Source organism: Hordeum vulgare, chromosome 1H (assembly GCF_904849725.1).
Source record: "Hordeum vulgare subsp. vulgare chromosome 1H, MorexV3_pseudomolecules_assembly, whole genome shotgun sequence".
Taxonomy (NCBI): domain Eukaryota; kingdom Viridiplantae; phylum Streptophyta; class Magnoliopsida; order Poales; family Poaceae; genus Hordeum; species Hordeum vulgare.
This window is the reverse complement of record NC_058518.1, coordinates 72,908,188-72,923,640: the sequence shown is the minus strand read 5'-3', so window position 1 is coordinate 72,923,640 and position 15,453 is coordinate 72,908,188. Positions and strand designations below refer to the sequence as shown.

Here is a 15,453-nt window from a genome sequence, read left to right as displayed (position 1 = left end):
ACAATGATAGCGAGGCCAAAGGCACCCTTGGTGCAACACAATATCTACATTATTTATGAGACATAGCGGTGCCTCGAAACTACTAAGTACTTCTACAGCGTAGCGGAATATAGCGGTAACTCCATACACAGGGACATTGTCGTGGACACTTCCTAGCACGCATCATCAGGACCTCCGTCCTCGGCTTCTCCTGCATCTGGCATGATATGCCAGGTGAGTACTTTGAATGTACTCACAAGCTCATAATAACCAAGCAATGCAGCAAACAATAGCATGGCAACAAATTAAGAATAATACCACTTGACTTTATAACAACCATTTACTCATGTCCGGGGTTGTCTCACAACCACCAGAATGCTCATCAAGCATATCCACTCAACTGGAGAGTTCTTCCATCAATACTAACATCCACACAGGTGACCATCTACTGAGGTCTGGTCGGGTCGTCCATTACCGTGGACACGGATATTCGAATAGTTTTTACACTCTGCAGAGGTTGCACACTTTACCCACACTCTGGAGCACTGACCTCGTGATCCCATTCGGGAGGACCAGCATTGCTCCAATGCAACTTGCCTGACCCGTGACTCTCTCATCATATCCCCGGCAACCACTCCCTTCCGTAGTCTTGTCCTGGGTGGCCCTGTGTCCTCATGACACCTGCCACCGTCGTGGTTAAACAAAACTGTCCCAAACAGGGACGGGCCCAACTCAACTTAGCTGGGCTCACAGAGTTATCACCGCCCACCGGGCCAAGGTGGCACGCGTGCATAACCCTCCCTCTTTGGGGCATATCGGTGAGAGATCATGCGGACAGCCCAAGTCACGGCCTTCCCATACCGGCAAGAGGTGGTTGTACAGTTATGCTCGATCAGGTGACTCATGATCATCCACCATATCATAACAACCATAGTAACTCATAATCGTAAGCATATATCTCTATATGATCATTTATTAAATCATTATTTTCTTAGGAAGTTAAGCAATTTTAATGCATAAGGATGTGAGATATGCTATGCAAAACTACATCACATGGATATCATGGCTTGCCTTGATCAGTGGGGTTGTTCAAACACTCCTCGTCTTCAAAGGTTCCCTCTGAAAATGTATTTGAAATAGCAAAAGAAAAGGAAAAGCATTAAATACCTTTTTATTAACCAGCAATTCTATGAGTGTGGGGAAAATACCAAAATTTACCAGATTGTAAAGAATTTCAATACAAACCCAATGCAAAAAGAATCAAGTGAATTGGACTTGTAGATAAAAAGATTTAAATGGTCAAAGTTTCTGTCAAAACTGAAATAAATAAAAGAAAAGGAAAACCCGGGGGGCACGTCGAAGGCGTAAAGTGGATGGGCGCCTCCACTTAACGCTTCGGTCGGAGGCCGCAGCCCCTGGCAGGTGGGGCTTGCCCTTTTAAAACATAGAGAGAGGAGGGGGAACAGAGGAGGGCGGCTCACCGGTGACGCTCACCGGCGATAGGGACGGCGGCGAGACTGGGAGATGACGGGAATGGAATGGGCGCTCGACGGTGATCCTCCCTGTACCTGTAGCTCCTCCGGAGGTGGACGGACGGCGTCGCCCCTCTTTCTCCGGCGGGTGGAGGCTACGGTGGTCGTCGACGATGATGGTTCCGGCAGGGATTCAACTCACTGACGGCTCGAGGAGCACCCAAGGGACCCAAGGAACATACTGGTGGCCTTCGATTGGACTGGGGAGGGGCGGAGGAGGTTGGCGACAAAGGGGATTTGGCGGCGGAGCAACTCGTCGGATCTGAGGGAGACGAGCTCCCGGCTCTTGCTGGGGATCTAGGGCTAATCCAGAGGTGGAGGAGAGGGGTGGGAGCTAGGAGGGGTTCGGGCAGCATCTTAAATAGGCCAGCGACGAGCGTTGTCGAGCTCTCCCGAAGCGGCGAGGCTCGGGCTTGCCACTAGAGCAAGGACGGCGAGCTGGCTGTCGCGGTGCGGTGGTGAGGTGATGGAGGAGGCTAGGGGAGCGACGGGATGGGTCCGGAGCCATTAATGGCGTGCAGACGACCACAATGGCCGAAGCCCACTGTGTTGCCCATGGCGGAGCTTGGCCGGGAGCGCCGGCGGCCTTCCCCGGCGAACCAGAGGGTTCGGGAGGTGCCATGCGGCTACCAGGGACCTCGTCGGTGATGTCTACTATGCAACCTTCTCCTTGTAGACGTTGTTGGGCCTCCAATTGCATATGTTTGTAGGACAGTAGCAATTTTCCCTCAAGTGGGTGACCTAAGGTTTATCAATCCGCGGGAGGCGTAGGATGAAGATGGTCTCTCTCAAGCAACCCTGCAACCAAATAACAAAGAGTCTCTTGTGTCCCCAACACACCTAATACAATGGTAAGTTGTATAGGTGCACTAGTTGGGCAAAGAGATGGTGATACAAGTGCAATATGGATGGTAGATATAGGTTTTTGTAATCTGAAATTACAAAAACAGCAAGGTAACAAATGGTAAAAGTGAGCACGAACCGTATTGCAATGTGTGGAAACAAGGCCTAGGGTTCATACTTTCACTAGTGAATTCTCTACACAATGATAACATAATTGGATCATATAACTAGCCCTCAACATGCAACAAAGAGTCACTCCAAAGTCACTAATAGCGGGGAACAAACGAAGATATCATTGTCGGGTACGAAACCACCACAAAGTTATTCTTTCTGATCGATCTATTCAAGAGTCCGTAGTAAAATAACACGAAGCTATTCTTTCCGTTCAATCCATCATAGAGTTCGTACTAGAATAACACCTTAAGATACCTATCAACCAAGACCCTAATGTCACCTAGATACTCCATTGTCACCTCAAGTATCCGTGGGCATGATTATACGATATGTATCACATAATCTCAGAATCATCTATTCAACCAACACATAGAACTTCAAAGAGTGCCCCAAAGTTTCTACTAGAGAGTCAAAACGTGAGCCAACCCCTATGCATAGGTTCCCAATGTCACGAACCCGCAAGTTGATCACCAAAACATACATCGAGTACTCACATGAATCAAACATGTGCCAACCCATATGCATAGGTTCCCAATGTCACAAACCCGCAAGTTGATCACAGCAGATAGACACGTGCAAGACATACATCAAGTGTTCTCAAAGACTCAGTCCGATAAGATAACTCCAAAGGGGAAACTCAATTCATTACAAGAGGGAGAGGGAGAAGAACATCATAAGATCCAACTATAGTAGCAAAGCCCATGGTACATCGAGATCAAGACATCTCAAGAACACGAGAGAGAGAGAGATCAAACACATAGCTACTGGTACATACCCTTAGCCCCGAGGGAGAACTACTCCCTCCTCGTCATGGAGATCGCCGGGATGATGAAGATGGCCACCGGAGCTGGATTCCCCCTCCGCCAGGGTGCTGGAACGGGATCCAGATTGGTTTTTGGTGGCTACAGAGGCTTGCGGCGGTGGAACTCCCGATCTAGGTTTCTTTTTGGGGGTTTCTGAATTTATAGGAATTTATGGCGGTGGAATTGCGTCAGTTGGGCCAACGAGGAGGTCACAAGCATGGCCTGCGCCACCTAGGGGGTGGTGGCGGCGTCAGGGCTTGTGACTCCCTCGTGGCTCTTCTGGCCTTCTTCCAAAGCTTCGGGGTCTCTTTTGGTCCAAAAAAATCATTGTAAAGTTTCATTCCATTTGGACTCTGTCTGAAAATGGGCCAAAAACACGGAAAAAACAGAAACTGGCACTTGGCACTGAGTTAATAGGTTAGTCCCAAAAAAGATATAAAATAGCATATTCATGCATATAAAACATCCAAAGTTGACAAGATAATAGCATGGAACCATCAAAAATTATAGATACGTTTGAGACGTATCAAGCATCCCCAAGCTTAACTCCTGCTCGTCCTCGAGTAGGGAAGTGATAAAGAATGAATTTTTGATGTTGCATGCTACCTAGCATAGTTTTCCTTTGTAACTTCTCTCACGTGACATGAATTTTCATATCCGTTAGATTCAAAACAATAGTTTGCTATTAATGTGGAGACAATAATACTTCAAGCAAACTAGCAAGGTAATCATGAACTTTCAAAATAACAAAGCCAAAAGAAAGTTATCCCTACAAAATCATATAGTCTGGCTATGCTCTATCATCCTTGCACAACGAATTTAAATCATGCACAACCTCGGTATTGGCCAAGTAATTGTTTTCATACTTTTACTTTCTCAAACTTTTTCAACTCTCACGCAATACATGAGCGTGAGCCATGGCTTTAGCACTATAAGTGGAATGGAGTGTGGTGGAGGTTGCAAGACAAACAAGGAGAAGATGGTCACATTAACTAGGCATATCAATGAGGTATGGAGATGCTCATCAATAGATATCAATGTGAATGAGTAGGGATTTTCATACAAATGATGCACTAGAGCTAAGAGTATGTGAAAGCTCTTAAAGAAAACTAATGGGTGTGCATCCAACTTTTTTTTTTGACCGGCTACTGTAGGGAAAACCCCCCACAGCCTTTTTTCCTTTATTCCCATGCTCACGAAGACCTAAGGCAATTTTGAGGAAGCCTATCATTGGAATATACAAGCCAAGTTATATAATGAGAATTTCCCACTAGCTATATGGTGGTGACAAAACGAGAGACTCTCAATCATGAAGATCATGGTGCTTAATAAGCACAAGTGTGGAAGGATAGTAGCATTGTTCCTTCTCTCTTTTTCTCTCATTTTTTGGTGGGCTCTTTGGCCTATTTTTTTAATTATTTTTTATTTTGGTGGGCATATTTGGCCTCTTTTTGTAAATGGGATTCGTTGGCCTCTTTTATTTCCTCACATGGGACAATGCTCCATCAATGATGATCATCACAATTACAACTCAAAACTTAGAGCAATGATGACTCTATATGGAATGCCTTCGGTAGTGTACCGTGACAATGATCTAGCATGGGAAAGACATCAACGGAAACATCATGCTAGCTATCTTATGATCATGCAATGGCAATGTAGAAGTAGTGGCACATCTCATGGTGGTAGTTGCATGGCAATATATCTCGGAATAGCTTTGAAAAAGCCATAGTAGGTAGGTATGGTGGCTGTTTTGAGGGAGGCTAATGGTGGGTTTTGTGCACCGGCGAAAGTTGCACGGCACTAAAGAAGATAGTGATGGTGGAAGGTGAAAGTGCATATAAACCATGGACTCAACATTAGTCATGAAGAACTCATATACTTGTTGCAAAAGTTCTAGTAGTAATCGAAACAAAGCATTCAACGCATACTCCTAGGGGAAGGGTTGGTAGGTGTAAACCATCGTGCGATCCCGACCGCTACACAAAGGATGACAATCAATAAACTAATCATGCTCAAACTTCATCACATAACGGATCACCATACGTGCATGCTACAGGAATTACTAACTTCAGCACAAGTATTTTTAGATCCACAACACCTTACTAGCATGACTTCAATATTACCAAAACCACAACTCAAAACTAATTCAGATGAATCAAACTTCTCTAACTATTCAATGCACATGAAGGTGGAAGTTTTCGTATCCCTTTGGATAACTACCCCTTTTGAGACTACTTTCAAAGCATAGATCAACTACCAAGCCATGCACCACTGCGCTCTAAAATATATAAGTTAAGCAAATAGAGCAAAAGTATCTAGCTCAAAAGATATAAGTGAAGCACATGTGAGCTGAATTGTCTACCAAAAGATATAAGTGAAGCTCGACAAAATCACAGTGAGTGCATGTCTCTCTATCTAGGTGTGAAGCAAGGATGATTGTGACACAACAAAAAATAAAAGACTCCTACGATACAAGACGCTCCAAGCAAAACATATAACATGTGGTGAATAAAAATATAGCCCCAAGTAACGTTACCGATGGATCGAAGACAAAAGAGGGGATGCCTTCCCGGGGCATCCCCAAGATTAGGATTTTACGGCATCCTTGAATATATTGGGGTGCCTTGGGCATCCCCAAGCTTGAGCTCTTGCCACTTTTTATCTCTTTGTCCATAAGAACTTCACCCAAAACTTGAAAACTTCACAACACGAAACTTAAACAGAAACTCGTGATAACATTAGTATGAGAAAGCAAACCACCACTTCCTTAGGTACTGTAGCAAACTTAAATTATACTTATGCTGATGTTGGGTTACTGTATTTTCAATATTCCATGGCTAATACCCCCCGATACTATCCAGTTTCATCAAAATAAGCAACCAACACAACAAAAATAAAATCTGTTAACAGCAGACAAGTCTGTAGCAATCTGTATATTTCGCATACCTCTGCTACTTCAAAAATTCTGAAAACTTACGACAGTCTGAAGAATTTGCGTAGCAATCAGCACAAAAAAGAATCAACTCAAAAGCTCTTACAGAAAAAAAGTGAAAATTCTTTTCGTGAGCAGAAAGTTTCTGTCTTTTCCAGCATGACCAAACGATCATCCCCAAGACTAATCATAACGGTTTTGCTTGGCACAAACGCAAAAAGAAACACAAAAACACAATCATAACAGAATTATGAAAGTGTGGAAAACACAAAACAGAAATAAAAGGGATAGATTCGTTGGGTTGCCTCCCAACAAGCGCTACCGTTTAACGCCCTTAGCTAGGCATTGATTTCAATGATGCTCACATAAAAGGTAAGGATTGAAACACAACGAGAGCATCATGGAGCAAATGGCTAGCACATTTAAGTCTAACCCACTTCCTATGCATAGGGATTTTGTGATCATACAATTTATTGGAGCAAGAATCAACTAGCATAGGAAGGCAAAACAAGCATAGCTTCAAAAATTTCAACATATGGAGAGGAAGCTTGATACTATTGCAATAAGTAGAAGCATATGATCCTCTCTCATAGTAATTTTTAGTAGCATCATGAATAAATTCAACAATATAACCAGCACCTAAAGCATTCTTTTCATGATGAACAAGCATAGAAATTTTACTACTCTCCACATAAGGAAATCTATTCTCAAGAATAGTAGTGGGAGTATCGTAAAAGACTTGAGCACTACAAATTGTGTCCACAATGAAAAAGCAAGGTTTAGCAAAGGGGTTCTCGAGAGTATGACAAGTTTTATCATCCCTCTTCTTCAAAGCATAAGTATCCTCACAATAATCATCATAGATAGGGGGCATGCTTTCATCAAAATAATTTTGATCATTCAAAGTGGAAGAACTAAAAAGATCATCTTCATCAAATATAGCATCCCCAAGCTTGTGGCTTTGCATATCATTAGCATCATGGGTATTCAAAGAATTCATGCTAAGAACATTGCAATCATGCTAATCATTCACATATTCTATGCCAAGCATTCTATATAATTCTTCTTTCAGCACTTGAGCGCAATTTTCCTTCCCATCATGCTCACGAAAGATATTGAAAAGATGGAACATATGAGGCATCCTCAATTCCATTTTTTTGTAGTTTTCTAGCGAAAGAACAAGAAAAAAAAGATTCGATTGCAAGATCTAAAGATATACCTTCAAGCGCTAACCTCCCCGGCAACGGCGCCAGAAAAGAGCTTGATGTTTACTACGCAACCTTCTCCTTGTAGACGTTGTCGGGCCTCCAAGTGTGGAGGTTTGTAGGACAGTAGCAATTTTCCCTCAAGTGGGTGACCTAAGGTTTATCAATCCGTAGGAGGCGTAGGATGAAGATGGTCTCTCTCAAGCAACACTGCAACCAAATAACAAAGAGTCTCTTGTGTCCCCAACACACCTAATACAATGGAAGTTGTATAGGTGCACTAGTTCGGCGAAGATATGGTGATACAAGTGCAATATGGATGGTAGATATAGGTTTTTGTAATCTGAAATTACAAAAACAGCAAGGTAACAAATGGTAAAAGTCAGCACGAACGGTATTGCAATGCGTGAAAACAAGGCCTAAGGTTCATACTTTCACTAGTGAAGTTCTCTCAACAATGATAACATAATTGGATCATATAACTAGCCCTCAACATGCAACAAAGAGTCACTCCAAAGTCACTAATAGCGGGGAACAAACGAAGAGATTATTGTCGGGTACGAAACCACCACAAAGTTATTCTTTCTGATCGATCTATTCAAGAGTCCGTAGTAAAATAACACGAAGCTATTCTTTCCGTTCGATCCATCATAGAGTTCGTACTAGAATAACACCTTAAGATACATATCAACCAAGACCCTAATGTCACCTAGATACTCCATTGTCACCTCAAGTATCCGTGGGCATGATTATACGATATGCATCACATAATCTCAGAATCATCTATTCAACCAACACATAGAACTTCAAAGAGTGCCCCAAAGTTTCTACCGGAGAGTCAAAACGTGTGCCAACCCCTATGCATAGGTTCCCAATGTCACGAACCCACAAGTTGATCACCAAAACATACATCGAGTACTCACATGAATCAAACGTGTGCCAACCCATATGCATAGGTTCCCAATGTCACAAACCCGCAAGTTGATCACAATAGATAGACACGTGCAAGACATACATCAAGTGTTCTCAAAGACTCAATCCGATAAGATAACTCCAAAGAGGAAATTCAATTCATTACAAGAGGGCGAGGGGGAAGAACATCATAAGATCCAACTATAGTAGAAAGGCCCATGGTACATCGAGATCAAGACATCTCAAGAACACGAGAGAGAGAGAGAGAGAGAGATCAAACACATAGCTACTGGTACATACCCTCAGCCCCGAGGGAGAACTACTCCCTCCTCGTCATGGAGATCGTCGGGATGATGAAGATGGCCACCGGAGATGGATTCCCCCTCCGACAGGGTGCTGGAACGGGCTCCAGATTGGTTTTTGGTGGCTACAGAGGCTTGCGGCGGCGGAACTCCCGATCTAGGTTTCTTTTTGGGGGTTTCTGAATTTATAGAAATTTATGGCGGTGGAATTGCATTAGTTGGGCCAACGAGGAGGTCACAAGCCTGGCCTGCGCCACCTAGGGGGTGGTGGCGGCGTCAGGGCTTGTGACTCCCTCGTGGCTCTTCTGGCCTTCTTCCAAAGCTTCGGGGGTCTCTTTTGGTCCAAAAAAATCATCGTAAAGTTTCATTCCATTTGGACTCCGTCTGAAAATGGGCCAAAAACACGGAAAAAACAGAAACTGGCACTTGGCACTGAGTTAATAGGTTAGTCCCAAAAAAGATATAAAATAGCGTATTCATGCATATAAAACATTCAAAGTTGACAAGATAATAGCATGGAACCATCAAAAATTATAGATACGTTTGAGACGTATCAGTCGGCGCTTCAGACAAGGGGGGGGCAGCGATTGACGGCTCGGGACGGCTCGGCTGTCACTGGAGCTGCGCAGAGCGTGCTGTGTGGCATGCTAGCACCGTGGTCACCATGGTTGCGGCCACCCTGGTGACACGCAAGCCTTGACACCTTGTCCATTGCGTCGACCAGCCTTCCATCAGTCACCATCCACTGCTTGCCTGAGCATACAAGCTCTGCTGCGACTAGGAAAATCATCAACAGGTTCTGCCAGCAGACTTTGGGTTGATCTGGATCTCAACAGGGTTGGGATAAGAGCAAACTAAGATGTCTAATGGAATCATCATAGAAAAGACTCTAAACTGGCAAAATTTGGCAAGGTTTGAAGATCAAATGAATATAGTTCCTTTGTAAACCACCTTTCTAGTCCAGAACACAAATGAGCTCCTAGCACTCAATTACAAGCTTTGCTACCAGTGTCTTTTGGTGGGGAAGTGTCATTTTGTGGTGCACACATGCCCAAAAATTTGCAGCTCCATTATGCACTCCTAGCTGGCATTTCCTTCACAAAGGTCTTGTTTTAGCAGAAACTTAGCACAGTGTTTTTGCTCAAAATTTGTACTGGACCATGGGATGTTTTTACATATTGGAACCATATAGGATCCCTAGTAACTACAGAATATTATTGGGAATTTTTCAAAACAGGAATCATAGGGTTGCTTCACAAAGGGATAATTCTGGTCAGATAACAAATAATTATTCTGGCCATAATTATCCATTGGACACAGAAATATTTTTGCATATTTTGAAATCATATAGCATTGAGAAGATGTTGCAAACGTTTTGGGTCTTAAAGTTCATCCAAGCTATAGGTTGCTTCACAACCCATAGTGATGGCATAATTCCCAAAATAGAAAAAGAGAATTATTTAATGAAAGAAAATATTGTAAATAAATTTCAGAAGGGTTTTAGTATGAAGAAAATGGTTTTGGGTTGTATGAGACAAGAATTCAAAGATTTCTTAATTTAACTTGCTTTGAGAACTTGAGAATCCTCCAAATTGCAAGTGCTTTTCAAAAATATTTTGAAAAGAAAAGTTTTGAAAAATCAGGGTGTTACAAACCTACCCCCTTAGGATGAATCTCGTCCTCGAGATTCGGTTGCTCAGGGAACAAGTATGGATATGCGGATCTCAAGAAGTCTTCTCTCTCCCATGTAGTTTCTTCCTCACTATGGTGTTCCCATAGTACTTTATAAAACTTAAGCACCTTACTCCTGGTAGTTCTTTCCATCTCATCCAGGATTCTGACAAGTTTCTCCTCGTAGGTCAGATCCTTAGCCAATTCTAGTTCACTCATATCTGCCTGCTTAATTGGAGGTGCAATACACTTTCTTAGCTGTGAGATATGAAAGACATCGTGCACATCTGACAGTTCGTGTGGTAGCTCTAATTGATAGGCGACTGTGCCTCTTCTTGCCATCACTGGAAAGGGACCGATATATCTCGGTGCGAGCTTTCCCCGTGTGCGAAACATTCTTACTCCTTTCATAGGGGTTACTCGGAGATAGGCATATTCTCCTTGTTCAAAGGTCACAACCCATAGTGATGGCATAATTCCCAAAATAGAAAAAGATAATTATTTAATGAAAGAAAATATTGCAAATAAATCTCAGAAGGGTTTTAGTATGAAGCAAATGGTTTTGGGTTGTTTGAGACAAGAATTCAAAGATTTCTTAATTCAACTTGCTTTGAGAACTTGAGAATCCACCAAATTGCAAGTGTTTTTCAAAAATATTTTGAAAAGAAAAGTTTTGAAAAATCAGGGTGTTACAATCGCCATGGCCTCGCCCCGAGCGGTCGTCACCATGCGCCTCGCCGTCACCAGATCCGGCAGGCGTCTCCCTGGTTCCGCCTCTCCCGGACCTCCCCGCCGCCCTGTTCATGCCGGAGTGTTGCATGTAGATCGCGTCGTCTCCTTCAGATCCAGTCGCACCGCCGCCGTACTTCATCTTCTCCGCCTCCGGTGAAGGCCGCAGCCGTCTCGATCTCTTTCTCCGGTGACGGCAAACTTAACGGTGCTAACTTTTCCGTCCTGACATGTGGGCCAACCCTGTCATAATCGAGTTTAAACGAGCCAAATCAGGCGTTTTACAGATTTGGTAGTTTTTAGTCACAGATTAGCAAAAAATTGGTAGTTTTCGGCACAAAATGTATAGTGGTAGTTTCCGGGCACGTTTTCATGAATTGTGGTAGTTTTTGGTTAAATACTCAAATACTTGAAAGGAAAGGAACCAATTTTACGGAAGAACAAAACTTGAGCATAAAAGTTTGCCTCATCAGCATCCACATTAATATTCACATGGAAGTTGATTTTCCTACTAGAAAGTCTGTCCAAACATGAAAGAATCCATTTTTGGTTTCTGGCTTTACCTATATACTCTTACTTCTCTAAGAAAGGATGGTATGAATGATAACTAGAAGCTCTCCATGTGGACTTAAAAAAAACACTTCAAAAAACATTTGTCACTCTCACTTGTTATATACTTTGACACGTATGTGTTTAATCCAATACATTAACAAGCTTCCTAGAAAAACCTTCGGCATTTACACCAAGCTTCACCATCAAGATTTCTCACAAAAGAATAGATCTATATATTTTCTTCTAAAAAACCTCTCTCAACGAAACCAATTTGGTGATCCGTGGCTTGTGTTACACCCCTACTTGGAACCCATTTGTAAGAAGTCTTAAACTTGGAAATAGCCCATATTACACTTTCCCAAAAAGGAGAGACCAAACTCATTCTGGACCAAAGAAAATTAGGGTTGAAACTATTGTATTTAAAGCTAAAGATTCTAGCCCATTCTTTCTCCTGGCTAAAAAAATATCTTTTGCCCCAAGAAACAAAATTAGCCTTATTAAAGTCTAAGATTAGGAACCCCTAAGCTACCAAATATTTTTTTCCCTAGAAAAGAACCTCCAGTTAGCCAAATGGTATTGGTGGGAATCACCTATATTACCCCAAAAGAAGTGATAAATTTGGGAGTAATGGCACTGATAACCCATTTTAGGAATTTAAGCATAGACATTAGATAAGCATGTATACTTGTGATACATGACCAAAGAAAGGTGAATTTGCCTCTTAAGACATATTTTCTAGCAGGCGAAATTCCTTTGATCTGTACCTAGTCATACAGATATATTCTTAAATGACTCTATCAATGCCATGTTGAATATCCTCTATTTTCGGCTTGTCGGAATGTAGGGGAACACCCAAATACTTGAAAGGAAAGGAACCAATTTTACGGAAGAACAAAACTTGAGCATAAAAGTTTGCCTCATAAGCATCCACATTAATATTCACATGGAAGTTGATTTTCGTACTAGAAAGTCTGTCCAAACAAAGAATCCATTTCTGGTTTCTGGCTTTACCCATACACTTCTCTAAGAAAGGATAGTATGAGTGATAACCAGAAGCTCTCCATCTGGACTTGAAAAAAACATTTCAGAAAACATTCATCACTCTCACTTGTTATATACTTTGACACGCATGTGATTAGTCCAATACGTTAGCAAGATTCCTAGAAAAACCTTTGGCATTTACACCAAGCTTCACCATCAAGATTTCTCACAAAAAAGAATAGATCTATATTTTTTCTTCTAAAAAACCTCTCTCAACGAAACCAATTTGGTGATCCGTGGCTTGTGTTACACCCCTACAGGATCTACTTCAACTATGTACAATCTTCCATTTTGTCACTCTTACTCTTTTACTGCGGTCCTAACTAAGCTCTTCAATGATCAACACTACGCACCCCTTTCCTCTACATAACTTGACGCTCTCCGGTGACGTTGCAGCGCGGTGGTATACGGCCCGATGGCACCGTCCCGCTGCAGCAAAACATCGGCGTGTATCGTCGAGTTCGGGAACTTTCGCCGGTGTCGATCTTGGTGGCTCTGGTGCTTGTCCCCTACAATCTTCTCAACCTTCCACTCATCACCAACAATCTTCCCTTTGTTCCCAACGTCTCTATCGGCATCCTCCACTACGACCGTGAACACGAACGGACCAACTTCGAGGTAGTCGTCCATCTTGAGTACGGGCTCCAGGGCCTGAACGACCTCCTTCATGGTCGGCCTCGACTTCGAGTTCTCGCTCAGGCATTTGTACGCCACTCGTGCGGCCAGTTCAGCCCCCTGACACGAGTACTGGCATTCCAAAGCCGGATCCATGACCCGGTGCAACTTGTCATGCTTTTTGAGGTACGGCCTGGCGTAGTCCACCAGGCTCTGCTCCCTGGAACGCCGAGCGCGGTCGATGGACCGCCGGCCGGAGATGAGCTCGAGGAGGACGACGCCGAAGCTGTAGACGTCGCTCTTGGCGGTCAGGTGCCCCGTCATGATGTACTCCGGCGCGGCGTATCCGTGTGTGCCCATGATGCGTGTGGTGACATGGGTGGCGTCGCCGTTGGGCCCGTCCTTTGCCAGGCCGAAGTCGGACAGCTTCGCGGTGTAGTCCTGGAATGGAAGGAGCGGATTTGGTTAGGCAAAGGTAACAGTATATAACATGTGACGAACAAAGCTAGCTGGTGTGGTATATATATGCATGAATAGTATGACAACGTTTCTGTCGTGCTAGGCTGTATCTGTCAGGCTGTTGCTTTGATACTGACATAATCGTACATTGTGGTAAGGGTGGGTAGAGATTTATTGATTGTGACAAATGGGCATCCAGGAACCTTCCAATAACAGGTCCTAATCAAGCCACAGCGAAGCCAGAAAGCATGTTTGAAACGGGTGTGAGACTTTGAGACTTTGACATCCATCCATCCATCCACAAGTGGCTCTATCGGCAATTCGCGCGCGGTCAAGGCTCGAAAATGATGCATGAGATGAGGTGACTAACCGAGTCGAGCAGGATGTTGGAGGCCTTGAGGTCGCGGTAGATGACGGGCGTGTCGGCGGCGTGGAGGAAGGCGAGGCCCTTGGCGGCGCCGACGGCTATCTTCATCCTCGTCATCCACGGCATGGGGCCGTCGATGCTTCTGAAGAGGTGCTTCTCCAGGCTGCCGGCGGCCATGTACTCGTACGCCAGCATCCGGTGCTCCTCCTCGTAGCAGTAGCCGACCAGCTTCACCAGGTTCCTGTGCCTCAGTTGCCCAAGGAAGAACACCTCCGCCTGCAGAATCAATCAATGAGGTGGAGAAGTTAGTTGGCGCGATAATGGAGGCAAGGCAAGGCAACCGTACGTTCAAGAGTGCAACAATGGTGTAGTGGGTGGGTAGGCTAAGGCTTACCAGCCACTCGTTATGGCCCTGGGAGCTGGAGTCGGCGTCGAGGTACTTGACGGCGACGGTCTGCGCGTCGAGCCCCGGCCGGAGCTCGGCGGCGAGCTGGCCCCGGTAGACGGGCCCGAAGCCGCCGCAGCCGAGGAACCTGGAGCGGGAGAAGCCGGCGGTGGCCGCCCTGAGCTCGGCGTAGGTGAAGGCGTGCAGGTTGGACCCAGACAGCGTCAGCGAGAGGTCCTCCGGCGTCAGCGCGCCCGTCGACCCAAGGCTGGACAGGGAGACCCGGGATGCCGACGACGACGCCTCGGACGACGGCAGCAGCAGCGCCCTCCGGTCCCCTCTCCTCCGCGCCGGCGCGGAGGACGGTGACGGCCCTTCGTCGTCCCCCGCCGCCGCGCCTCCCACGCAGCAGAGCAGGGACCTCCACGGCTGCGCTGGAGCCATCAGCAATGCAAGAACCGAAGAGCTGGCAACGACCCTCCTCCTCCCGACGCAGATCGGTTGGTTTCTTGGTTTTGGTTGTGCTTCCGAGGCGTTGGAGAGGAACTGGAGGAGCGACTGGTTGACGACGAAGCATCGGTGGGCGACGTCGGGTATATATGATGCCTGGCGGGGAAGGGAAGGGAAGGGAATGGAATGGTGCGTGGTGCTGGGTTGCCTTGACCCTGTCGCGCGCGGGGCACGAAGGCGCGGCAAGGCAGAGCAGACGGGTCGTTGAGCGGCTTCCTGCGGGCGCTTGACACCTACACCATTCGCGCCTTGGTACGGGAACGGAACGGGCGAGCGAGATGGCGCGGGAGACCGGTAATCTGGAGTCTGGTGCGTGGGCGCATCACGACGCTGACCCGGCGCGCGACGGAACGGGTGGAAAACGTGAGGCTGCTCGCAGTTGCAGATGCGTGCTCCGTGTTGACATTGGTAGCTTCAAATTAACGAGCGAGTGACAAGT

General features: G+C 45.2%; 1 protein-coding gene across 1 annotated transcript; it reads right to left on the bottom strand.

Moving 5' to 3' along the window:
• Positions 1 to 13,023: 13,023 nt before the first annotated feature.
• On the bottom strand, positions 13,024 to 15,226 carry LOC123407258 (serine/threonine-protein kinase RIPK-like). The gene is made up of 3 exons (XM_045100357.1): positions 14,514 to 15,226; positions 14,123 to 14,395; positions 13,024 to 13,734 (listed from the first exon to the last, which is right to left on the bottom strand). The coding sequence occupies exons 1-3, from the start codon at positions 14,946 to 14,948 to the stop codon at positions 13,024 to 13,026; spliced, it is 1,419 nt and encodes a 472-aa protein (XP_044956292.1). The 5' UTR covers positions 14,949 to 15,226.
• Between the last annotated feature and the right edge of the window lie 227 nt (positions 15,227 to 15,453).